General features: G+C 33.9%; 2 protein-coding genes across 6 annotated transcripts in view; one reads left to right on the top strand and one right to left on the bottom strand.

The window, feature by feature from the left end:
• Positions 1-26,883, top strand: part of LOC119641715 — a 96,268-nt gene extending 69,385 nt beyond the window's left edge. For 3 of the 5 annotated variants that reach the window (XM_038040527.1, XM_038040528.1, XM_038040529.1), the window contains 3 exons: positions 3,128-3,323; positions 23,281-23,675; positions 26,178-26,883. In XM_038040527.1, coding sequence (XP_037896455.1) covers positions 3,128-3,323; positions 23,281-23,675; positions 26,178-26,368 — 782 coding nt within the window. In that variant the 3' untranslated portion in view covers positions 26,369-26,883. The remainder of the gene's footprint in view (positions 1-3,127; positions 3,324-23,280; positions 23,676-26,177) is intronic. The other 2 variants (XR_005247878.1, XR_005247879.1) reach the window with 2 other exon arrangements.
• The window catches only part of LOC119641713 (protein lap4), a 309,554-nt gene that overhangs the window by 9,731 nt on the left and 272,236 nt on the right, over positions 1-27,587 (bottom strand). Inside the window, exon 32 of the transcript XR_005247877.1 lies at positions 12,097-12,144. The gene's annotated coding sequence lies outside the window, so the exon portion shown is untranslated. The remainder of the gene's footprint in view (positions 1-12,096; positions 12,145-27,587) is intronic.

Consider the following 27,587-nt stretch of genomic DNA (forward strand, 5'->3'; position numbering starts at 1 on the left):
CACAAGCTTTCTGGATATCCTCGTAGATCGTTCAAATCACATTCTTGCATTAACTTTTCCTATCAGTCTAAGGAGCCCCGCTAGAGACCATATCATAGCAGGAAATATTTTCCAGTGCTTCTGGCTTCCTTTTCTTTTTTCGCCATTTTGTTGCCAAATCTCGTTGAAAATGATGTAACATTCATCACACAGATGGCAGCAGTAAAGCTTCTTCTAGTAGACAAAGTAAAGTAAAGTGAGAATGTAAGTGTGTAATAAGCAGAGATTACCGTTGTTACCTTTGTGGATATTTTGGGTATCGGTTCTGTACAAAGTCTTTTTATGTGCACAGGTGTCTTGTTATGCGCTTTTTACTTATGCGCTTGCTCTCATGTAACTTATCGCGTTTATGAAGATCTTAAAGTGATAGAGGCAGATGGAGAGAGAGAGCAAGAGAGAGGCAGCATGTGCACATATGTACATTTTGAAAATACATTTATGTTGAAAATTACAAATTAAAAAATTTTTAAATGTGTCCACCAGTTAATTATTTCTATTATTTGAAAAGCACTTTCCCGCTGTTTGGCGAAACTTTGATATATTTTCTAAAAGAGATTTTCTTCGCTTCGTTTAATACGTTGTGAAAAGTCATCCATTATAGCTTTTAACGAACTCTCTGGATATTGTTTTTGCAGGTTTTTTCCTGCCGTCACCACCTGTCGCGCCAGAAAGGGGTTACTTGTATAGTCACAACTGTGTATAATTTCTTATCGCGGACTTTTCAGATTTTCAATAATATCTTCAAAATGACTTCACTGAGTCAATCATGCGTACTCCTCTCTCCTTAAAATGATTTTTCTTCCGTCCCGCTATCCTTTAATTGCGATGATACGCATTCACGATTCGTCCTAAGCTAGATGGGACGTTTTTTTTTTTTTCTTTCTTATTCATTCGCAATAAATTCATTCTTTTATATGAAATTGCAGATTTCTATCTTTAAACTGAAATCTGTTCTTTGATAGTTTAGGGCTTTGCCACTGTCACTGCTACGTTAACATCAACATTTGGAGGGATAAAAAAAAAAAAAAAAAAAAATGGAAAAGAAAAACCTACCAGCATAACGACGATGATGATGGCATTAACAGTGGATAAGTAGAAGCAAACAAAAGTAAAGTGCAGTTAGTTTTTCGAACAGCAATTGTTTGAGTAAATACCTATTAAAACATTTTTCTGAAAGCCTTTGCCTGCCTGCCTTTTCGTTTTCAAAAAAAAATTGTCAGCGCAATGCGGCACAAGACATAGAGAAGAGGGAAAATTAAAAAATCAGTTCAAGGGCGAATAAATGATCATCGCTGTACAACAATGGAAATCACTTAAGCCGGTTGCGCCAAATAAAATAAGGATATTACAAATAAATAATAATACATAGTAGGAGGCACAGCTGTGAAGAAGAAAATCTTCTGTCACTTTTCAAAAGGTTCACGCATTGGTGATCACGAAAGTGTTACACGTAATAACTATATAAATAGTATGATTAAGGCTCTTTTTTTAAAACGATTTGCGGCATGTCCTCCGCATCTGCCTAAGTAAGAATTCAGTGTTGATTAGTCATTTTACTTTCAATGGCTTACAAAAGTGCAACAGCGGGGAGTAAGTAACTAAAGTTTGTCTTAAGCTGAGAGAGGATTTCTCAGAAGAAATTCTAGGCTTATTTTTACTGGAACAGATCAAAAAAGAATTGACTAAAAGGGATCCAAATAAAAGGTATCCCTTACCCAAGATCTTTTTCTTTTTGTTTTCTTCTAATATTACTATTTCGAAGGATGTTCCCTACATGTGTACATGCGGTGACGGCGAAAAAGACGTGGGACAAGGGAGAAAGAGATAGAAAGCGACCACATTCGAGTTGGTGTGCGCCCGACCATTCAATTGTTATGTTTTTACCGACTTAGCACTTACTAGATAGCTACGATTAATTATAGTCTACTGCACTGAGATCCACGAGCACGGACTGGATTAGTCGCGACTTTTATCTACTCGGCTATAAGGCATCCCGAGTCTCTGATGTTCTCGATGGTGAAAGTTTAAAGGCTATATCCAATTACCGTGCAAAGCTGAGTAACATCAGCATCAAAAACCTTATACTTGGTCTTGCCACTCCTCAATTTTCCAACTCAATTTATAGGTAAATCAAATGTATGGGACATTTACTATTCGCGCCGAAATGTATATTTTACGAAAAGTTAAAAAAAAAAAAAAATGATTGATAAAAAAAAATTCCCTTTCGTTCATTGGTTTTCAACTCCAATTTGGTTCAGGACGTAAAAAAATATTCGTTAAAATTGACTGGATATAATTCATATTATTTATATCCGTTTACTGTGAGTAGTACATACGTTCTATGCGTACTGGCAAAAGTTTAAGATACGCCACTTTTGTTTTACCTTTGGTAACACTTAGGACCTTGAAAGCATTAAATACTAAATTGTTTGGTGAACGCAAGATTTTTCCTTTCTGGCCATTCCTCCATGTTTTGCTGTTGTAAGACAACACCTGGTCAGAAGGTAGAAGTAAGAAGAAGTCCTTGTAAGACGTTACAAGGAAACAGCTATAAACTATATGCTCAGGCCACGTATGAAAATGGTAGCGGTTCTATCAATTATCTAAATGGGGATATGTTAGTTTTATCTCAATCATAAGGTTACTCTTTCTCTTCATAATTTTAAAATATCCCGTTAAATGCAAACTCGGCAGAAAATTCTTAGTCGATTTAGGCATGTTCATCCGTTCGTTATTGATGCTGCAGCGTATGAATAAAGCCAAAAAAGCTACCTTTGATGGTATTCGGTCCAATGTAACCCGTCCACGATGGTTAAAATATTGTAAACGAGATAACATTGAAAGCATCGTTGCTAGTAACTCATTATCTATAGTTTCTCAAAGTGTAATTAAATGACGCGCATGCAATTCAAAGCAAAATGATGGGTATCTGAAATTTGCCTAAAGTCGATAGCTTTTTCTTATTTATTTACTTTTTTTTTTTGCGTAATAAAATTTAATTAAATCACTCTTCTCCTCTCTCTTTTCAAACGTGTCCTTTTTCACAAACAAATAAACATGAATGTGAACGAAATGCTCACGAACGTAGAGGATTTATCGGGCTTACATAAAGGCCACCATCACGATGGCCATCATCATGGCACAATATACTACAATAATCCATTCAGTGCACTGACCATCATGCATGATATCGATATTGATGATTATCATGAGATTCAGCACCGCAACTATGACAATAAACATATGGATACTGTCAAAAAACATTTCGATATGAAGAAGCACAGGTGAGTGAGTAATGGTAGTATAATAGAGAAAAAACATAAGAGCGCCGATGTAAGTATGTGAGTAATATAGCGAGATATGAAGAGTAGGCAAAAATGTAATCATTTTTCATTGTGGAGGTATGGTGGCGCTGATGCAATCGAAGCAAAAAAAAAAAAAAAAAAACAGTTGTGTATTAAACATTAAATTGATGCGAAATCAACAAGAAAAGAGAACAATGAAAACAATTCGAGCATTTATAAAATGCATAAATAAGTGAGTTTTTATTTTGAGTCGCATTTATTGACAGAAATTATATTATATTAAAGTGTTATGTGCTTGTAATGATAATAAAGTTTGTTTATAAGTGTTCCACTCAAAGGTAAAAACAGAGTCTCGGATAAAGCCGGCTTATATCTTTCAAATATTTGAACTTTTACTTTTTATTTATTTTGAATTGAACTCATCACACCTGTACTAGCTGGGGATGACAAGCGGACTTCTGTTTTATCGAGATTAAGCCGTCAATTGAAAAGAAAATAAAGAAAAATGCAAGTAAGATCATTACAGCTGAACAAGACTGACGTTGTGGTAACAATGGAACAAAAATTGCTTATTATTTTCATTATTTATATGGACACGAAGTGGCTCTATTTTCACTTATTGGGTGTTAAACACGATCGAAATTAACGCTTAAGTTTAACGCGGAGAGGAATGCACGTACATTCGTTGTTATGTAGATTATATGCGTGAGTTAATATATTTGTTAAAAATTCTTATGGTAAATATTTTCAATTTAGTTAATAGTATGGTTGCTGATGAGGAATAAAGATGTTTATCGATTGTTTTCCTTCTTTTTTTTTTTGCGGCACGTACACTACATAATAAAAAATTATAGGCATGTAACTTGTTCAGTCCCCGCGACTAGTATGTATACGTATGTACGTATGTATATACGAACACGGATTTTGCTCTTCTGAATGCTCAATATTTTCTAGTTATATTAAAATCATAGCTACAAGCAAAAGATTAAACCTGCCTTTGTTGTATGGAAGCATTTAAAATACCTTCAAGCGTTTTAGATCAACAAATCAATGGATTGCAAGCTAAATTGCCAAGTTTGGAGAGCTTAAGTTGAAATCTTGCACAAACAACGTTTGGTCTCTTTGGCTAATCAGATATTTTCTATTGAATTTTTGCATACAATTGATCAAAGAAGTTTAGTTAATATCCTTCTGGTCTTGTTAAACTATTTTAAATGCAATGATTTAACAAAATTTCATTTTCGTTATATAGAATTTATGCCATAACCATCTTTAAGGATGTTGATTACTGAACAAGCGAGTTCAGCTTAACCTGAAATTTGTCATGGCTTTTCCAGACTCCTAGAAATAGTGAATATCCTACACCATTTCGCCTAAAACCGTTGCCCATTCATTTACTTAATTATACTGAAAAACTTAAGATTGGATTTATTTACATGCATGAATTTCATGAAATCCTTCATATTAGACGGTACGCAAACATGAACGTGCTCTTAATTTAGAATTATTAAATCCGCCTGAGTGGCCGAAGGCGAGGTATCTCGACTAGCAAATCAATGGCCGTGGGTTCAAACCTCAAGTGCGGTAGAGTTGTTTAATAAAAAAGCCGATAGCCCTAGATGCTAATGCTTTAAGACTTTAGTCTTAGAATTTATTCTCTGGCTAAATTTATAATAATAATAATAATAATAATAATAATATTTTCATGCAAAGGCCTACTTTACCCGAAAGCTGGCATACGGGAAGATGTCCGAATCATCACATCTAAATTTAGCAAACTCAATTATTTTCCGAAAATGTTACTAATTTTAAGTTTTCGTCATAAAAAACTACAAATTAGACTTTCTCTCCCTATAAAGCCTTCATTTATTTACAATTATTTGAACTTGGTGAGAAACATTTTCACCAAAGATCACATAAGAGCAAATATAGGTAGGCAAGATATTAGTTAATTTAAGATAGCCTATATAACGTATTCAGCCAACTTATATAAGCACATAAGAATACAATTCAAACAGTAAAAATCTTATACAAAACTGTTAGGGCAGAGCTTTCCAGTAGCCGAGACTAGACATAGCGGATTTAGTTCACGAAACAACAAGCACTCTAAAATTATTAGATAATGTCATCGACAGCGGCAGATTGCGCGCATTAAAGGGCACTAATTTGATGCTCTTTAACGGGTCCGATATTCGACACGATTCAAAAGGCTCCTAATTATGTCTACGTTGATCAAGCTGTATGGTCAACGGATCCAACCCCAAATTCTTTAACGCAAAAGACCAGAATTGCTTATATGCAGTGGTACGCAAGATATATATCTACCTAGTCCAAAATCAGTGGGATTAATTTCTATGTTAATTTATTATTATGGACCAATTTTCATGACGAAATATTGCAAAATTAGACCTTTTTAGCATATAAAGAAGCAGTCTTCGTAGGAAGGGTTACATGAGAGAAGGTTGAAAAAATGGCGTCAAATGAACTAAGTCCACTAATTTAAAATGTCAAAGTATTATTACGCGACGAGTTTTGTCGAAAAATTTTGAAAATTACAATATTTACGGGAAGAAGTGAAAGAAGTAGACCGATCCGAACCATTTTCAATGCCGTTGGTTCTTGAGTCAAATCTTGTATCTGTTTGCCAAATTTCATTGAAATATCTAAAAAATTACGGCCTTTAGGTTGAACACAAAAGTACGTGGACAAGCATCGAGCGGACATATGGACATAAAAAAATTCACAATTATCTTCTGAATCGATTGGCATAGTAAAAAGTGAATATATCTTAAGCCCTTCTGGTTCTTACGTATGTCCGCACAAATTTCACATAGCCCGTACAATAAAGTAGTGTAGCGTATAACAATTGCACAAAAAATATGAAACTTGCACAAAAAAAAAGAAGTTCCCCTTGTTCTAATTTAAGTTTTAATGCCCTGTATTTGTAGTTTGGCACAAAGTTCAAATGCAAGGTAAAAACGATATAAATCGTATGTAGCATATATTGTATACACTTCAAATAATCTTCTTATGCTATTTGACAACACTCTACATAAGTGCAAGCTAAAAACCCTACTTAGATCCTATCCCTCCTTGAAAGTGCTTCAGTTTACTAAGCAGTTTACTAAGCGAAAAATTAAACTACCGGTTTGTCCAAAGCCCAATTTTCAAAGTGAATCCGATCTAAGTGAGCAAAAAAATTTTTTTAGACAAGATCAAATTTGATGATAAGGCAACGAGACTGACATGAATGAATCTTTTCGGTTTGTCAAGAATAAGTTAATAGGAATCGGAATATATGCATTGATTTTCCAGATCGAATATATCTGTTGCGATGGGTATAATTAAATTTCCCTCAAGACAATTCCAACGTCTTCTCTTGATCGAAGTTCCAAGATTTTGATGAATATATCGACGACAGACTTCGACAAAAATTCTCATGTCGTTCATGACTTCTAATCTTTTCCGGGTGTATTTCCAGTCATTCTCAAAACTTAAACGTAAAAAATGTAAATATTTTTCCCTAAGCAACTATGTACAAATCTCCGCTCGCGGCATATTGTTATCATCACTTTGGCATGCATGTGCCATTTACTTTAAAAATGACGTAAGTCTACTTTATACTGTATGCTGATTAAATGGTTTATTATTGCCGCCACTGCTCAATCGCCAAAGCCATCCATTATCGATAATCAGCTGCCATCACATTTCTACTGTGAATCGTTTAATCATTTGCAATAAATTTGTTGTGAAAAATTTTACTTGCACTCGTTACAAGACAAATACTTTTCCGTATTATTCATATAGTGTGTATTAAACCTGCATCATACCTTAGAATCTTGTCCTTTTTCCTATGTCAAAAAGTTGATGATTCTTCGTACAACTTTTTATACCAATGCACTAGTTATGGTACAAGAGAGTACCACAGGATGTATGCGACACCCAAGACGTGAGATAAGTCCACGTTATATTACGCCGATAGCTTCAGACAGTGACTATGTCGTCTCGTCTGTCCATCTTCCATATCTGTGTTCAACCTAGAATTTATAGCAAGGGTTTATCGTGGGTTCCTGCCTGAAAGGCTTAACCCCACGGTGGCCCAAGCCACTTTAAGCGTACTACGCCCCCTGGCGAGTTAGACAATCCCCACAGAGTAGGGGCCTAAACAACACCAGAGTCCAGAAGAGTTTATTGTGTATGGAACAATAAACCCCACTCTGGTCAGTGGTGAGGCCAAGCTGCAATCGACTGTTCCAGTTTGGCGAGGAACTTGCCAACCACAGCCACCACGAGTACTCCCCGAAGGGCCGCACCCAGGCAGTCAGGACTCATAAATTGATCAACGCTCGCTTCCGCCATGAGGCTTCCACGGCGCTGTTGATCAATTACCACCATTACCCGCAGGCATCCGTGACATATGTTTAAAAGTAAAAATAAGGCAAAAGGGGAAAAAGCCTTTCCGTCAAATCCCTTTTTTTTAATTTTTGCATGTATTAAATTAATTCTCGAGAGGGTTTTTATTAATCGGCCAAAGGGAAGGCCGTCCGTCAATTCCTTCTTAATTTCATTTTTATTTAACTGCTCAGTAGAATCTGCACAGCAGCCATATAGGCAAGACGAAGCCGGAAGATGTCAATAGGGGCAGCAGCAAAGTCCACCTCAACAACAACAAAAACAGCACCAAGGATTAGGATTCGCCGCCGGCGAAGAAGAATCTGCACCGGCGTATAATGTCGTACCTTGTGCTGGAGCTCAACGTGGAACGCTGGGTAGACAAGGAACATGTGAAGTCAACTATTTGAGGATGAATATTGTTCAACCTAGAAGTAGCAATTTGGTGTTTTGGACTATGGATGGACGCTATAGAAATGCTTTTTCAATCACTTCCTACATAAGGTCTTAGTTTGACAAGCCATTATATGAAAAAGTGTACAAAGCGATGTCGAGCGGTGGCCCACTATAGTGCTTTTACTTTTTTGAAAATTATACGAATTTTGATGGAGTAGAATTTTAATAAAGCAGACTTTATACCTGACCAAAAAACATTTGTGCGAACAGTTCGTAAAGTTTACATAAGCACATCGGGCTGAGCCAGTTTCAGTTAAGTTTATAATGTGATCCTGTTTAATATACTTAGTTACAAGAAATCTACACTTTTGACGATGACATGGACTTGCTAAACATTATATCTTGGAGGAAAGTGGACTTACATCACTTTGACACTAAATGCATTTATAATTTCATAAATGCTCGCAGCATGGCATTGCATTCAATGGCATCATTAACTAACTTTTTGTCAAAAACGAACTTACGCCATTTTCATCGAAAACCGGTCCTATATAAAGTATTCATTAAAAAGTCAACCTTCAAGGCATTAAATAATTTATCCTTTTATCAAATTTAGCGTTTTTTTAATATTATTTTTTTCGTAAATGGAGATGATAATGAGATTGTTGACTAGTTAATTGTTATTGCTATTGGCCACGTTGTCGCACGAAGAAGCAAAGAGCGTTTGTTTTATCAGCGTTGGTTTTCTTCTTTTTTTTTCGGTCTTCCAGTCAAGAGAATGTGTTGTTAAAAAGGGATCTTAAAGAGCAGAAATGAGATTTTTGTTATCATTTAAGGGAAGAAAATAATAAAAGTTTATAAAGTTGACAGTCATCTATCTGATAGATAAGACAAGAATTTACGGTGATTCCCATGAGTAGTATATATATATTTATATCAAACAAAAGACGAATAATTTATAATGATGTATGAATATATCGCTTAAGTAGATAAAGGCTTTAAACCTTCAGCTACAAAGTGTAAGATTTTTGTCAGAGAATACATTTAACAGCAATTTAGCTTCTAGTGTTTGATTTTTTCACTGACGGTAGATCAAAACATTAGCAAATGCATTTGACTCTTTCACTTACAGAAAAATTAGATATTAATATTTGGAGGGGATGGATGGATGTCATTTACGGAACTGCATTTTCCAGTGTTTCTCGCTGGATTAATTTGGAAAAAATTGCTTCGAATAAAAATTCCACAGCTACAACGCTGTTATAAATTAGTTTGTGAGTTTTCGGGCACAAAATTCGTCGTAACCATGTCCGTCCGTATTCAGCAAGATCAAGCAAAGATATTATTTTCAGCTCAGTCAGCCATACCTAGCAGATCAGCTGTTTACAGAAGTTGAAGGTGTGCGAAAATGATTTGGTAGCAATTTAACCTCTAAACCCGAAAATTTCTACCAAGAGGGCATTAACCAATTACCGGATAAATGGCAAAAGACCATAGACCATCGCCGTGTACATTTCGGTTATCAAGCTATGTAATAATTCGAGACAACTTAGTTAACATTGTTTGCTAGAGTTCGGTAAGAGAGACTTCAATTTACGCCCAGATCCATATAGATGCCCTAGTTAAATCAATCCACCGTGAAGTACTCATAAGTAAGCGCGCGATAAGCAAAATTAATATAATTTCCTTACTATGTTATGAAAATTTCACATTTGAAAAAATATGAAAACTATCGCATTTTCTAAGACGTGAATGCAGATTAGTAAGATTACCTGACGACGTCATCAAATAAACTGGCCTTATGCAGCTGACGGTTGGCGAAAAGATGAGCAACAATTTGCAGTAAAATAGATTATCACTTACTACTAGTTGTAAAGAAGTATGCGGAAGGCAAAGTCTCTCGAATCAAGAGATTTGATTCATTCAAACACATAAGGCAAGGAGAAGCTGTGAATAATTCGTGAATAGATTTTCGAAGAACTGTAAATGTAATCTATGCTATCGGAAAGGTCACAATTCAATGGTGCGAACTTAATCTCAAAAGAAGTGAGATTGAAAAGTAAAAGCACAAGGAGGTCATTTTACGTAATCGTATTATGCTTTTCTCCATATTGCGCAATAAATTTATAAACTTTTCATAAACGTAGAAATTTAGAAATAACTTAAGCACTTTCTATTTTAATGCAAACATTGTTTCCGTACGAATGACACACAAGCATGCCTACCAAAAGAAGTTAAGCAGGATATTTTGCTTAAAGAAAAAAAAAAAAAGAAGAAGAAAACATGATGTTCATCAACATCCGTTGCAGGAAGAATTTTCGGTTTTTCAAAAATTTGTAATGGCTGCGTAACGCGTAAGCTCTTCAATAACTTTTGCAGTAGAGTTACTTGTCTGTCGGACGATATCGCAACAGCTTGTTTGTATACCGTTTTTCTATTCTTCACGAGAGATATATATGCTTAGTTCTGAATCCCTTTAAATTAAATTTTGAAATTTCCCCAAGCAGCGAATCGGCAAAGACTCGCTAACAAGCCAATTAAGATATGAAAAATTACAATTCTGCTTCAACTTACTTATGCTCATGTTATGCTCACGTTATTATCTTAGCATTACGTTATCATAAGTGTTTTTCGGGATTATTACGTTAAACATGTTGTCTAAAAGACGTCAAACTTGTTAGATTAGTAATCGCTAATGATATTCGTTTCTATTACGGTATAAGGTAAGCTTTTGTAGTAATCTACATCAGTATGCTTACATGCTTGCGTATGTATGTATTCTCTAAGGTACATTAATTTTCGTGTTTGATATTGAAAGTGTTTTTAACTTTTTTTTTTATATGCTTTTGTGTAATACTGTTTGTCTTTTTGCGTGAGTGGCGTTTAAATATATTATCATACATGTTTTATTATATTTACTTTATTTATATATTGATGCTTAAGCTTTGCTTTCATAGTAGCATGGGTTTTTTGAAGAATTGAATTCATTAAAAAAGCAATAAAAGAAGAAACTCATGTAATTTTTTGCTCTCTTGTATTGAAAATGTTTGTTTTACATATATATATATATTCCGGAGGATAGGTAGGTTCTCGTAGAACTTTGGTGATTTTTGTGCAAATACTTATATTATGATTTATATATGTATAATGTAAGAGATGCTTCGTTCAATTTCTTATTAAATGTAAGGGAACAAAGGCAAAGCTAATGGGTGAAAGCCGATTATCTTTTCTTTGCGAGTTCAAGGAAAGGAAAATCGCATCGCTCAACAAGTTCGGTGGATTATATAGAGACGGCGCTACAGTTGACGAATCCAGTTGTCTTAGTGACCATGATTTTGTTTTTGTAAAGCAATACAAAAATTTTAATTTCGTGTGAAGCGTCACTAAACCAACTGCAACTAGTGAACTAATCGTTGGAATTCCATGAAATTTTCAAAAGGTTCAAAAAGTTACTCCAGCTGAACCAAATTTTTCGTACCAATTTGGAATATTATGGTACTATTACTTAGACAGTTTTGTCGAGAAACTTTCAATATTTGCAATTTGTTCCCATATAACGACTTTTCAAAAATAAGACATTGTGCAATAGAAAAAGTGGACCGATTCGAACAATTTTCACTGCAGTTCGCCCTTGGGCCAAATTTCATCGAAATATTTCAAAAATTGCGAACAGTAGCTTGAACACAAAAGGATATTACGCGCACGAGCAAGATTAGATCGGTTCAGAAAATGATTCCGAGTCAATAGGTACAGTCGAAGATGAGTTTTTTTTTTTTTTTTAAGGCCTCCTGCTTGTTACGTACGTCCGCACAAATTTAATGTATTCTGTACCACAAATGGTGAAAGATATAAAACTCATATGAATTGATCGATGGTCGTCTTACATGTATACGTCACCATAACAACTTATTGAGCGTAGTGTTAATATATATTTTCGAAGAACTAGAAAAGTATAAAAACTTACCTATTATTAGCAGATGGGACCAAGGTCACAAAACTTGCTCGTTGCGTGCTAAAAATTAAAAAATATATATATATATTTATATATATATGCACATATAATATACACAGTATAGTCTATAGTATGAAGGAAAAAATAAGTAATTCTTTGAAATTTCATCTGTAGTGACTTTCCGAACCAAATTCAGAAATTTTTCAAGATATATGATTATCGGCAAATTTACGAAATTAAACTGAAATGTAAAACTTGGACTGTTTACCAATCTAACGATCAATATAGCTAGACGGGAAATGTATTCCTCTCTAATTTAAGGGCAAGATTAATATTTAGTGAAAACATTCTTTGAACCTTCAATGAAAAGGGCTTTCTTTCCAAAAGACATCATATGGTAGTGATGAGATTGGGTTTCATTTGGTTTGATGCTTTACTCAACTGGTGTCAATTTTCTCATTTCCCGATTATTTAATTAGCAAAATATGTGCTAACCATCCAAACCGAATTTGAGAGCTGAGAAGCAGACGGACTTTGCTTGAAAGTCCAAACTATCAAGTTAAAGTTTTTTAACGCTTAGCATAATATTATAAATTAATTTTAATTTTTAAAATAATTTTTTATCTTGTGTGTAGTACGTACATAGAAAAAAGGAAATATATGACATAAAAATAAGTTAACTACGTTCGGATCTTTTATGTTCATCATCAAATGAACTGTGCAAAGGTTTTGTATCGCAACTTATGAGTGATGAGCAAAAAATGAACTTTTGAAAAGTAGAGATGATTTCTCTTACGTTATACTGTGGGCGTGTTTTAAAATTGACGCCAATAACTTCGTTTTTACGATCAGCACAAACACTATATGGCCAGACAGACGGACATGCTTATATCGATTCCGAACGTACACTTTATAGGATGTCTGAAGCTTACTTCCCGCGCGTTGCAAACGTTTTGACAAAACTCACATTCCATTCTACGGTGATGAAAAAAGAAAAGCTTTTTATATATCTCTCATTACGCAACACCAAACTGAATTTTTTATAAAATTAAATTTAAAGTCTAATTGGTTTCAAGTAACATTACCGCGATTGTCCTTGCGAAAGTGCAATTATAAAACCGGGTGCTCCTAACATATTCGTTTTTTTGTGAATTGGTCAAGTAAGTAATCGTTGTTTGCTAGATGGCAATATTGTGTTTCGAGTTTAATATCTTTTGGTGAATTTAAATCCTTCATTAATTTAGCGAAAAATATTCTAATTGGCATCGTGTTTTTGAGTCTTAGCAGCCGATTGGTGCTACTTTTCTGGGAATCGCATTAATTAATTCGTTCCATGTTGTCAAAAGTTGCATCGTTTCGTATTGTTCGAGGCATTTCTTTTCGATATCTATTTCAAATGATACTAAAAAAATTAGAAATCATCTCATCCTTTTCAAGTCGAGCTATTTATAACATTTCAAGTTACCTTAGCGTTTTTTCAAAGACTTGCTTATTATTCTCAGCAGAAAACTAATGAATTACTATTAATAAAGTTTCCTTTTTCTCTCATGGCGAACATATTATCTGTACATGTATGTGATGTTAAAATGTTAGTGTTCGCAATTAGTTGTTAATTAATTAAATCTCGTCTTTTGTAAAAAAATTAGCAAAGTTTATTATGACAGTGTTAGATGGGAAACTACCTTCCTATCTTTTCCGCTGTTTTTCATTTGTATTGCATGCGCTGACTTGGTCTGCCTCTAAATATCGGAATTTATTTATACCAATTTTAGTTTGCTCTTGCTAATGAAAACTTTGCCTGCTATGTGCTGTCCAGGTAAAGCAATACATTATGAATTTAAAAAGTTTTTTAGTTAACGGAAACATAGTTCCAAGCTTTCACATCGTCGTCTCCGCACAGTTTAGTCCATTTTTTCTTTTTTTTTTTTTTCGTCGGTAATATTTAGCAAATTTTAATTTCCTTTAGAAAATGTCATACCATACCATTGAATAAAATTTATGACTTTAGAAGCGATATAAGTTTTGCGTTGAAACTATGACTAACTGCTGGTACAATGGTGACGCGGGCTTTACCGTAATCTGATAGTTCGTATTCGTAATGCGCATAGAATGTACATTCGTGTGCATATGTGCATGTATGAGCGTACACATAAAAGCGCTATGTTCAATATATGGAAAGGAAATTGCGTGCTTTTTCATACATGCTTCTATACGTTCTTTTTTCTCATATATAATTAGTTTATTAAAATTTAGGCAAATTTTTCAACTGTATTTTTTAATTGCATTCTAAATACCTGTTTATTCTGGAGTATGTATGTCAAGAAAATGAATATGCATTTTGTGAATTACACTAAAGTAAGGGGAGTGAAGTTGCTTTGATATAAAATACTTCTTTTTCTTGCCTTTATTCTTATTATATAGGGAGTGGGAAACATTTAATTCTGCTTCCGTGCTTAGAAAGGTACTGTAACCTTTGCTGTTTAAGTCGCTGTTCAACGAAATTAGTTCCGTCCGTCTGGTTAAAAACGCTTTTATCTCTCATAAATTTGTAGTAAAAATTAAAGACGACGGAATACCTATCATATTTGGTGCTTGAGAATAGAAAATTCTCCGTGAGCTTAGCCGACACGCGACGCTTTAACATGAATCCCTAACTGCTACCATAACTATCACGGCTTTCTTGAAATGTTTTACGATCTGGAGAAAATGCATTGGCGCAAGTGCACCGTTGCAAATAACCTCTGCTGATATTACAATTAAACTTCGATGATTAACTAGAAAGCATTCTACTTTTGATTTTATGCAATTTTTTCACTAAATATATATCGAATACTCATACTCTATGTGTGCTACTAATAGCATGTTTTATAAAAAGAAAAATTAGACTCATGACAATTAAAATGTTTTCGACATTTTTCTCTAAAGCAAGCAAAGCAACAAGAAAGGAAAAGCATAAGCATTCTCGTTGTAAGCAATCAAAAAGTCTCATATATTTCACCTGCCACTCAGGTAGAAAAGAAAACACATTACGTGGACACATATAAATGTTTGGAAATGAAAGTAACGAGAAAGTTAAGTTGAATAAGTTGGGTATGGGTGGGTGGAAAAGATTAGTAATCAACAATTTTTCAGTCGACACCACCGGAATACTAAGTGCATACATCCAATATATCATTGCACTTGCAACGGATGAAGTTTACTTGTTAAGATCTAAGAAATTGCATTGTTTCGGAATGTCTTTCTTTCCCCCTGAAAAATGCCTTTGTGTGTTTCTTGTAGAGAGAAATTCGTCCTTCGTATGTGTTTATAAATAAAAAATGTAGATTTTTCCTATCATAAAAATTGTGAGGGCGTCACATTCTTGCCTGTTGCATGACTTAGCCAAGTTAAGCCAAGTATTTTAGATAACATCTTATTAACGTATATAAAGCACTGAAGCATTGATGTACTCCAGTCGATAGTCTGTCTCGTTTGTTATTTGACTTAAAACTTTAAACTTTGAAGCGACCTAAACCAAATCTGAGCATTCTTTGGAAAGAATATATGTTATATAACCTAAATGCAGACAAACGTGGCTAATTGAAATTATTATAAGATATATTGAATAATCAGGTATTGCCTTCACTTTTTTCACTTAAACCGAATATAAAAGAAACTATCGCAGATTAGATGCATTCGAGATGCATTCGCATGCACATTCGTATACGATACCAATTAAGAGTAGTAAATATGATTCGGTTCGAATTGAATGTAATTTTTCTTCTTCTTCTTCTTCCTCTTCCTTGCTGACGTAAAAATATAGTTTTGTATGGTTTTGAGGAATTTTGCTTAATTTTTCCCCCCCCCATGCAATCGATTGTGTGCTAAACCTTTGCTTTCTTTCCAAGTAAAAATGCTAAAATGTAATGTGTTTTGGCTTTCAGAGAACGTGATATTTATGTATTTTACAATTTCATTAAATCGAGATTTTAATCTTCTTTTTTTACACATTTACAACAAAAAACCTATAATTTCCTATAGGTTTCTTACATGGCTAAGCATATTAAGGACTGCGGAAAAGTTGCATTTATTTGAAAACGAATCTGGGATACCCAACAATAAATAAAGAAATCAACTTGAAAGTCGCTTGGATTTCCCCTAATTATTTTTGCATTTATGAGAAGCTCACATAAATTCTTTCTAGAAACAACATTTAGTTTATATTAATCTTTGTGATGATTTATGCCCGATTTATGTATGTACCTAGAAAATAATTGTTTATAATAAGGTACCTTTTGCATTTTTCTCTTATGTTGTCCCGGTGTGTTGAGTATCCATTCCCTTGGTTGGTTTAAATTAAACTTTATTTCAAATTTTTTAGCTTTCTCTCTTTCAATTGATTATTCCCCAACTTGTTTCGGATAAGATTCGAGTGAAATTTGAGGAAAGTATATATAGTCAAGATCTAAGTCAAGATTACGTCACAAAAAAACACATAACTACGCGAGCTCAGTACGATCATTACCATGCGTGCTCTCTTCTATGAAATCCAATCTTCTTTCAGTATATGATACGTAAACAATTCCAATTACATTTCATTACAACAAATGAATGTTAAGGAATTCTTTAGAAATTCTTGATAAACATTTAACATTAGGTTTTCGAGAACTAATACACAACTTCATGATCTTCTCTCAATAGCTTGTATTATATGCTATCCCGCACGTACGATATACCGTCAGTATAGTATTTTTAGCGCTTAGTGGGTGGATTGTGGCAACTAACGTTGATAACCGAACACATTGCCTACACATTTGCATTTTCCGTTGAGCTTCACGCAATGCCGGCGTGCCTACAATTGTGTATGCCGCTAATCGTTAATGTTCATCTCGCGTCAAATAAAATTCGATTTCTTTCATGTTAGAGCTAACTAACTTTACAGGATTGTATTTTTCAATTCTTGTTTAGTCGCGTCTAGTCATTCTTTGCATAAAGTCTCTTGAGGCATGCATCGTGTGTTAGCACATATTTCAAGGTTTGTGTTCTTTGAAAAAACTTTACTGTACAGTTATTTCTTACATGTTACGTTTTTCTAGAAAATTACATATTTTGAAGCCAGACATGAAAAAAAGTGCAGACACATACTTAGAAGAGAACTGTGAGCATAATTTTTCAGTTATTTCCCGCGAATATGAAGAAAGTGCTTCAGAAGAGTCTTCTAAAGAGCATTGCACTTTCACGGGATTGAAGTGAGCCCGAAGTTGTTTTTGTAAATGCATTTGTAATCTTTAAAAGAAACCTTAAGTCCCCGCAATTAATTACAATCTCCGTACTGGTTGCTAACCCTTGCCAAGTCATGGCTAACTCCTACACTGACGAAGATATGGAGATTAGATATGGAGAGTCCTTTACAAAAATACCCCACCTTGATACATAAAGACGATTGTCCGGCTCTATTAAACAACATGAGGTGATAAAAATTTTCAGAGACGAAGCTAACAAACTGCTTAGATGAAATTGCCGAATATGTTCTCCAGATAGAATAATGAAACCAAGTGCATACATGTGAGAGAGAATGCCTTCAAAAATATTGTACGAAATCATATAATAAATAATCTAATTATCGAATTTATTATATATATAACTATATTTCTAAAAGTAATGCTAACTTTAACAATGATAATAAGAAGCCGTTTCATTCAAGTGGGACATAGTCTTTTTGATTATTTTGAATTTCAGAGGAACTTTTCTTACAAACATAAGCGATAGATAATGTGTTAAAGCGTTGTTGGATGAACTTAAATTTCCGGGTAACTTCTACGCTTAAGCGATATGATTGCCGATGGTAAAAGAACAGCTTGAAGGGCTTTTTTGAATAAGCTATTTCCGATATTTTTTTGACATACACACAAAATGATATTTGTGTGCATAAATCTATTCATTTTAACGTATATATAATTCTTTTCATTATCATATTTAAAAGCGGCTACTACCTCTAGCTCTCATGTACATGTATTCATACTCATTGACTCAGAAAGTAGTTACATAGCCTTGATGCTGTCAAGAAAACGTAACTCAACGTAATATTTAATGCTTGCGCATTTGATGTATTAGATGAGAATCTCTGATTGCCACAAGTAGGATAATACAATCATTTTACCCATAACTCAAATCCATGAGCGTATGTTAAGAAGAACATTGCTATGTATGAAAATAAAACAATAAAATATTTGAAAACTTTATGAATGCCTTTAGAAGTAGCGCAATGGATGAAATCGGCTATAAATGAAATTAATCATGAAAACTAATGGAGTAATAAATAACTATAGAAATCGTTATACCAAATGTCAAATAAAGGAAAAGTCGAAATATACTTCCGAAGCGTATAAAATAATGAACGTTTAGACTGCAATATAAAGGATCTGCTAGAGTGTTTTCTAAACGAGGCCTGTATATAGGTAAGTCCTCCCTAGTTAAGCTAGTTCATGATGGTATTGACCTGCCCGCATTATTACGAAAAATTAACTTTAATGTCCCTAATTGTTCTTCCTCATGTTCATAAACCGTTCATCAATCGCTTGGCCTTTTCTAAATGTCGTAGTTTGACGATTCTGCTAAGAGCTTAATCTGCGCTTTTTTGGTGGCGACTTTTATCGCGAGTTTTTTAATATTTTACTTGGGAGAGTTTTATGCTACGAATATACATTACTTAGAAAACTAGGAGAGAAACAATTCTTTATTAATGCTAATCATACTATGTGATTTTGTAACGAATCATGCCACGATGTGACTCTAAGACACTGATAGGTATAACGCGAAATGTTATTATAAAATGTTATCGGTTTCATAAAAATTTAAATTCATTTATATATCCAAACAAGCCATATATATACAAAAATAAAATATTACCATATATTTTTTGGAAAAGCAATATGATAATCAAATCAAATGTGACTCAAAGACACATTGTGATTCGATTAGGGGCCAGCTTCTTTTAAATGCTATCTACTCGATAGCGAAGAACTTGAATATTGTGACAATGATCAACAGCGGTGTGGATCATTTGTAGCAACAAGCAAATCGCTTGCATTTCCTCAGTGTGAGTCTCAATGCGATGCAATTGTCTATTCATCTTTTTGATCTCAAAATCGCAAAATTTTGAGGCATTTATGTTCTTGGCTTATGCCCAAAAATCAAGCGAAAGTGCAACAAAAGCTTGACGAAAGCAATTGATACGAATTTTTAAACAACACAAATACCTCCCTTTCCTTAAAACTGAAGACAAATGAACCACGAACACGCTCAGATCAAGCAAGCTTTAAAAATAATTTTTTTTAACTTTTATATTTCATCTGGGGAATTGATATTCTCGTACGCCTGCTGAAGCTCATTCAGGAAGAATGTCGATACCAGTAACCTTGAATAAGAGTGCACTAGGGTGAAAGTTGAGAATAACGTTAAGTAAGTCTAGGCTGTAACAAGCAAGGGTCAGGGCTCGTCCATTCAACTGGTTGCCATCGAACTGTTTGAATGGTCAAATCGTCTACGGCATGCAAAGCATTTTGACTTCGTCTGTCATCCTAGTGTCAGTGTCGCCAAGACATTATTATTTGCTTTAAAGTTAGTGTAGTTTTTTTTTTTAATTATCATGTTCATGACTATTTGAGAAGAAGGGGACGTAATTTTCTAAGAAAAAAAAAAAAAGAAGAAAACCGTTGCAATTTAAAAATTTACCATTTTTTATGTATATTTCAGTTATTTAACATTGCTCTCATATATCTTCTACACAAATATTCAGCTACTAGGCAAGCAAGACTCATCACCTTGAGGCAAATATCGCTTTCCCACTTGTTGTTTATTTTTTATTAATGTTGCTTACATTTTTTATTTGGAATTTATATGCAACATAACTGTTGAACTACTGCTACAGGATCGTTATGTGTGAGTTTTCTATTTGTTTTTTTTTAATTTTATTTTTTTAATTTTTTTTTTTTTTTTTTTTTTTTACAGCTAAACATACATATACGACTCACAATTCAACAATTGTGTGCATGTGTGTTCTTACATACATATGTACATGGCCATCTATAGAAAATTGTATTGTCGTTATTGCTACACAACAAGTGTGCTTATGCACATAGGAAAATACAAATGTATAGCATATGCATATAAGCAGGTCCTTTATCAAGGATACATGCAACATTTTTGTTTTTTTTTTTTTGTTACTGTAGCTTTTTTTATATAATAGTTATTGTAAAACTCAATGCGACATGGTTATGCACTCAAAAGCTAATATATATTGTATGCTTAGGCATACACAAGCGCACATGTGAAAGAGCATAACAATGAAGCACAACAACAAGAATAATATTTATTTTACTTCTATACATGTATACAACAGTTAAGTAAGTGTATGTGATTGCTCATGCTCATGTGTATGTTTGTGTCTCAGTTCGTTTTTTTTTTTTTTTTTTTGCAAATATTTAAACAATTTTTCACTTATACGCAAATGCATACTCGTTATACTCGAAGGATAGACAGGCATAAAGAATATTATAAAAGTCTTTAAACAACAATTTTTTTTCTTATTAATTTTAATCTTATTGTGCATTCAGGCGAGAAAGAGGTTTTTTTAGCCAGCAACACAAAAAAGAATAAGAAAAAAGCATAGGCGAAAAGAAGGACTAAGGAGTCTGGAAGGAATAAAGTTTACACAAATATGTAAATTGTTTAAAAATGTTGCAAATTAGAAGAAAACAACACTTATACGCACGAGAAGTAAGAGAAAGAAAAGCTAATTTACATATACTGAGTCAATGCTCGTTCAGTCAGTCAGTCAGTGAATCAGTCAGTCATTCGCTCATTCCTTCATTTATCCTTGGATGCGTTTGAAAATTTTATAAAGAAAGGCATCTGAGTACAAAAACACAAAACGAAAGAAAAAGTCATGATAATGCCTACTCGGCGCAAAAACGAAACGACAACAACATCTGAACAAACGCAAAATTATGTAAACACACCAACACCTCTTATTCAAGGAATGTAAATTATTTCATATGCATACAAACGTACATACGCACACACTCATACACACACACACACACACATATGAATATTATGTTAATACTTGCCTGTGTCTGCCAACCAATGAGTACATATGTATATATATATATATATATATATATATATATGAATACACGTATGACTACTTTACGTTAACCTTTATGACACAACAAAACTTAGTTTAGCTTATATTGTCTTCGCTTTCCACGCAGTTACATTCTTTTCTGGCGCACATGTTTTTCTTTCACTTTAAAGAATTATTCTTAAGTTCTGTTGTTCGCTCACTGCATACGAAACTTAACACTTAATTACAATGTAAATAGCGTTTTATTCTGTTCTATAAGTTTCATAAAGAACTTATAATATGATATTAACATTTGCAACTCATCGCATGAGTTGCGTTTAAAAAACTACGCCGAGATAGGCGCTTCCCCTTCGTTTAGGATATTCATAATAGATTTTATTTGGTTTACTTAGGTTGTAAAATGAAACGTTTTATTAAATGAAAGCAGTAATAAGTATTAAAAGGAAGAATAAGAATATTCTGTGTAAAAAGTATCCAGAATTTGTAAAAAACAAAAAAACACAAAAAAAAAAATTAAAATAAAATTTCATCCTAGTTCTCAGCTCTAGTTTCTCACTCTTTGTAAAGGGATTAAGGTATGCATTTAAGTTTTTTGAATAAACTTTCTTTTAGTCTTGGCGAAGATGGGCCCGTGGACGCGAACTCTTACTTACTTAATACAAAACACTGTCGCCTCAATGTAATAGTTCTTCAAGGAAGTCAGCTCTTGTTGTCTTCCTAGTTATCTGCAATGCAGCGTGATGTAGTTAGTTGTATGTGTATGTATGTGTGCGTGTGTTGCGTGTGTATAGTCTCTCCCGCAAACCCTTTCTGCTGCTTGTCTATATTTTCAAAAGGTTTTTTAATTTTTCACAATGAAAAATGTCACTAACAAAAGTCATTACTTCATATTAATCAACTAAGTGCTTTTGTTAGCAACAAATAAATTTAACCCTTTCCAAGGCAATATTTACGTCCTCTTCTTACACTTCTTTTTTAAAGCAATAGTATTTAAAATAGAACGGATTAAATGAAGACTTTCCACTACAGGTTATTAATCTTAACAAAAAAAAAAAAACAAAGTCACACGCACACTCGTATATACAGACATCCATACATACGCGAACTCGGTTATGTGTATGAACGTAAAGTTAAAATATTTCTGTGAAAATTCTCTTGTTAAGCGTTCGCTTATAATAAATTTTCATTTTAATAAATTCTAAAAAGACAAACTTTGAACTCGAATTAAGCTAAAATTTTCAAGTGGCATTCGTTCGTTCCCCATTAAGGTACCAAAAATTTATATTCAAACCATGTTTCAACTTATCAAACAGTTACATGCTGTTACAGTTGGTTTTATGCGAGCAGAGGTCATAAAAAATAATTATTGCACACAAGTGACACGTTGTGCCCCCCTATCACACCGACAACACTCACACGCTGACACAGTACAATTTTCGTCCTTTTTTTTCATTCGATGACGATAAGAAGAGAAGAGTCAAGAACATTACATTAGCACCCTCTGAGATAAATTTTCCTATTTATTGTGAGCTTCCTATGGACGACGCGGAAAGTGTCGATAGAATAAATAAAATTTTAAAATCAATAGCTTCAGCTTCACTTTCAAATGAGTTTATAATCAACTGTATATAAGATTTCTCTTGTCATACTAAAAAAAAAAAAAAAATAATAATAATAAAATCGAGTCTTTTTAGGGGAGGATTTCATTATGGTTTTGCTTCTTCTTAATTTATATCATAACTAGTCTCGTTTCGTTGAGGTAAAGAACAGCAAAGACTGACAAAATTCATCCATTATGCACGATTTTCAAAAATGAAGCACCTTTTCAACCATTTCGTGGCTTATTTATGCGAAGATTTAATCTTGAAAGGAGAGAAAAAAAAAAAGAAAATCATTTCAATAACTTTGCATTGAGTGTCACAAAAGAGAAACCGAAAATTCCTAATAAAACTCAAAGTTAGCAAATTTATGTTTTAATTTAATGCAGGAAGAAGAAGACCTGATATTTCCTTTTAATGCAATGTTCGAACCTTGACACATTTTTCGTTTGCTCTTGAATTTCATTTCAGAAATTCTTCGAGTAGAAAATATCGTCATATTAACGATAACGCTTTGGGCATAATACGTAGCACTTTGAATAGTGGCGGCTTTGGTCCTGAACCACCAAACTTGAATAACAATTTAGGTTTGCCAGCAAATGCCGGACCGATGACAACTTTCGCAGCCAGTTATGGCCGTCCTACGATTCACGCAAGCGGTAGTAGTGCCGTAATTGCTGCAGCCGCGGCCATTACAGATCTACAACAGGAAAAAGGTCTTTTCTCCGTAAGCCAACTAAATGTAGAATTAACTGAACAACATGTTGATATCAGCGGACGAATGGAGATAACTTGTTTAGCGACAATACCATCAGCGGTAGGACCTGGCGAACAATTTGCCGATTACAAAACCTATTCAATTAAATGTAAGTCGAACTATTCTTTGAAACTTTATGTGGTACGATTTATCGAAATTAAATTCAATCAGCCTAAGGCTGCAATTTACTACTGCTTCGAATTTACACGACTAACCGATTTTCAGCAGAAAAAAAGAAGATAGTTCACCTTTCAATTAGTGGTAGTAGTAGTAATAAGAAGAAAATCTTGAGGGAATCTCTCGACAACAAATATTAGAAACTAGTCAGTCACGGAAATACGAAATCTTCCTGAAGTTGTTGTAATATTAAGTAAAAGTAGGCAAGTATTTGGTAGATCACCTCAGGCCATCTACACGAGTGACAACGCTGCAGCCTGATGTGTAGGTAGACCACTGTACATTTAGTTGCGATTACTTCCTTTTTTTTGCAACCCTTCACTACACGATATCAATCAATATTTTTTCAACATCGAGAACGCTTCAAAATACTATTATCGGTCAGCATTTTTTTTTCGAACGCAGTGGCAGTGAACTGCATATTAGTGGCTCTGCACTGGTCAGAACCATTCCGGAAAATCTTTCGTATTACCTCGACGTGGACGTTTATGGATCCTTTATTCTAACTAGGCTTTCGGATGTTGTCTTTGTGCAAAAAACTGGCGCATTCCTTCCATCCTTCGGTGTCTATTACACATAACCGCTGACAGGTAGCATAACATATTCGCAGAGACGTGAAAAGCATGTTTCTTGGTCAGCATGTCCGTTTGGCTGTGTATTTGTGTGTTTGGCATTTCTATGGTAAACGTTCTCCTGATCGCAAAAATGACGGCTTCAAATCGGCTTCAAATTCGGCAAAAGCATTGGAGGCTTTTGCACGCTGGTTGGTATTGAAGACGGCTTAAATCGGACGAAGGGCTCACTCGCAGCACATAATATAAAGTAAGAACGTCGCTGTTTTCAAAACCAGACAAAAAGAAAATTCGTTCGTGGTCGAATTTTTTCTACCCAAAACCGTTATCCTAGAAAAGACTAAAAAAAGCAGAAAACCTAAACTTCTATGCTCTATAATATTAGGTGGGCGCCGCTGACTTTCTCTACGTTCAGAGCAAACGTAGAAGTTTATATAATGTGTGTACTGAACTTTATCAGTAACAACAACAAACACGGAAAGCAGAACTGTACACTGTGTATGTCGCAAAGACATGGGCGCGTTGTGGGCATGTCGTAGTAACCCGGTCAGTGAGTCATATTTAAATTCTCTTGTAAATTTTGTAGGCGATATTTCCGTTTTTGCGAACGAGAGACTGTTTATCGTAGATACTACTAAGTTGACCCTATGGTTAGATGGACATGTTTTGGTGGATTCCGAATTTCGAAATGGGCAAGAGTTTATATTCTTCATGGAGTTTTTGAAGGTGGCTTCTGCGCGTTATAAAGATATTGAAAAACAAATTAAATTTATGGTACATTATTATACTGGGTAGGCGTGGTCAATTTTTCCCCCTTTTGTATAGGCACTACAGCATCGCCCATAAAATATACATGCAAACATTTATTGGCTTATTTAATATGGTTTGCCAATAATGAGTAAGAATCTATGTTTTTTTTTTTAAATCGGTGTTCTCAGTTTATGCGGTACTGTAGATTTGTCTTACGACCGATTTGGTCCATTTTCAATGCCAACCTGCGTGCAAGAATTTTCAATGTTTCTGGCAGACTTGGACTCGATAGCTTCATTTTTACGATCAGGAAAATGTTTACAACAAACGGACAGACCGACATACTTAACTCGATTGAAAATTTGATTCTGATTAAGAATATACATACTTCGCGGGATCTCCGAATCTTTCGTCTGCAAACATTTTTGACAAATTGAATATACCCCTTATGCGCCGGTCGTGAGTATAAAAAGTCGAGATATTTTGCTCACTACACATAAACTGCAACAAAAAACTTTTGCTCACGCTATTTTTCAGAATAAAAGTGGCGAGCATGAAAGATTCACCCAAAACCGAATATAATTTTCATACTTGTTTTTATAAAAATTTCCGGATAATTGTTATATCACTTGGAAGAATGGATCGCCTAAGACTACTTAACGCAAAGGGAATTTGGAACGGAGCAGAGCCTTAGATACTTTAATTTCGTGGCGATTCTGGCTGGTTATGCAAAAGTAAATAAGGGCTTTAACAGGTGGCGTGTTGATCGAACAAAGCGCATTTGCTTTAGTCAATTATCTGCTAGACGGAACAGTAATTTCGTGTTGCCGCCAGCAGCAAACGCTACAAAGCTGATAGGGTGATCACCCTATTTCTAGTTTACTCCGTTGACGGAGGTTCACATATTTAAAAAAAAAAAAAAAAAAAAATTACAAATCAAGTTAAATCGAAGCTCTGAAGCAAGTTATAAGTTAAAGAAAGCATAGAAATGTTTGTCATCGATTTGTGTGTGTGTGTGTGTGTGTGTGTGTATGTGTGTGCGTGTGCGTGTGTAATAAGTTTTCCAATATCTGCTTTAGTCGCGTTTCTATGCCTTAATCTATATTTTGCAGTGGAAGTTGGTCGACCGGAAAAGGAAACATCAACAACAACGTCTTCAACAACACCCAGCATAGGTATGGCTGCCTTGGGTAATGGCATAACACCCTCATCAGCGACAACAAGCATCAATGCACGAGATTTCGGCTGCGTTCTAACGCTAACGAATATGCTACTTGTCTCGTGGCTACACTGTGTTTATTAAAGTTCTGTACCGCAACGGGGAATTTATTCATTGAAATAGGCCCAAGGGAAATGGTGGGTTAAGCAACCACGCCTTTGTATATCCACCGAACATGTATGTAGGTAAAGACAATGTTTCATTGTTTTCTGTTCATTTTGTTTTATTTATTATTATTTTGGTAGCAATCAATGAAGCTGGGGAAAGGAAATTACTTTAATTTTCCTTTTTTTTTTTTTTTTTATTTACTTTTTCTTTTCTTAAGTATAACTTTACAAACATCAAGCCAATGAGTACCTTGAAAATGTAATGTAACAAACAATTAGTGAATATTTGGAAAAATAAACAAAAAAAAAAAAAAGAAAAAGAAATTCTAATATAAGGACAACAAGGGTTGAAAAGTTGATTTAAGTAGTGTTAATGTACGTGCATGTGAGTGTGTGAATTTGGGTATGTAGGAATAGGAAATTAAAAATCCTTTTAGAAATTTAGAAAGTAACCAACCAAAAAAAAAATGAAGAAATGTGTATATATATATATGCATATATATGTATTGTATTACGTACATACATATGTATATATATATATATAAGAAAAAAAAAAAACAAAACAAAAATTTGGTTAAAAACTTTTTAATAAATTAAAAAAATTTCAAAAAAAAAAAAAAAAAAGAAAAGAAAAATCAAAACGAGAAAAACTCGAATAAAACGAACCTGGCTTAATATATTAACGAAAATTTTACAAAAACAACTTGAGAGAAAAGAGGATTTTATTTTTCTTATGCTTTGAATCCTCTTCTCTCCCCTTTTTTTTTTTGGCCAACCAAAGGTGAAATTAAAAAAAATATTTTGTGAAAATAAATTAATAAAATTTATTGACTTAAGATTCAATCAATAATCATTTAAGAGATTAGAGAGATCATGTCTTTCCCACGGGAAACGTATATATTAAAAGAAAGAAAACTTGATTACAAATCTGTGGACATCCACCACCTTCGTTAGACACGTGATTTATTTCTTTACATCCTCTTTTTAAAGACGAATTTGATGGGTTTCATTTCAGTTAAAATGAAATTACAAAAAAAAATCGCGAGTGTAAAGGTTTTAGCTAAGTAAACTGCTTTAATTCCACAATGCTGTGATTTTGTGAAAAAGGCCATAATCGCATTAAAGGGTTTGCGATTTAGAAATGCAGAGCTAAGTAGTGTAGAAACTTGTTTCTTTTTTTCCCATAATTATCTTCT

This window comes from Glossina fuscipes, unplaced genomic scaffold (genome assembly GCF_014805625.2).
Source record: "Glossina fuscipes isolate IAEA_lab_2018 unplaced genomic scaffold, Yale_Gfus_2 174, whole genome shotgun sequence".
NCBI lineage: Eukaryota > Metazoa > Arthropoda > Insecta > Diptera > Glossinidae > Glossina > Glossina fuscipes.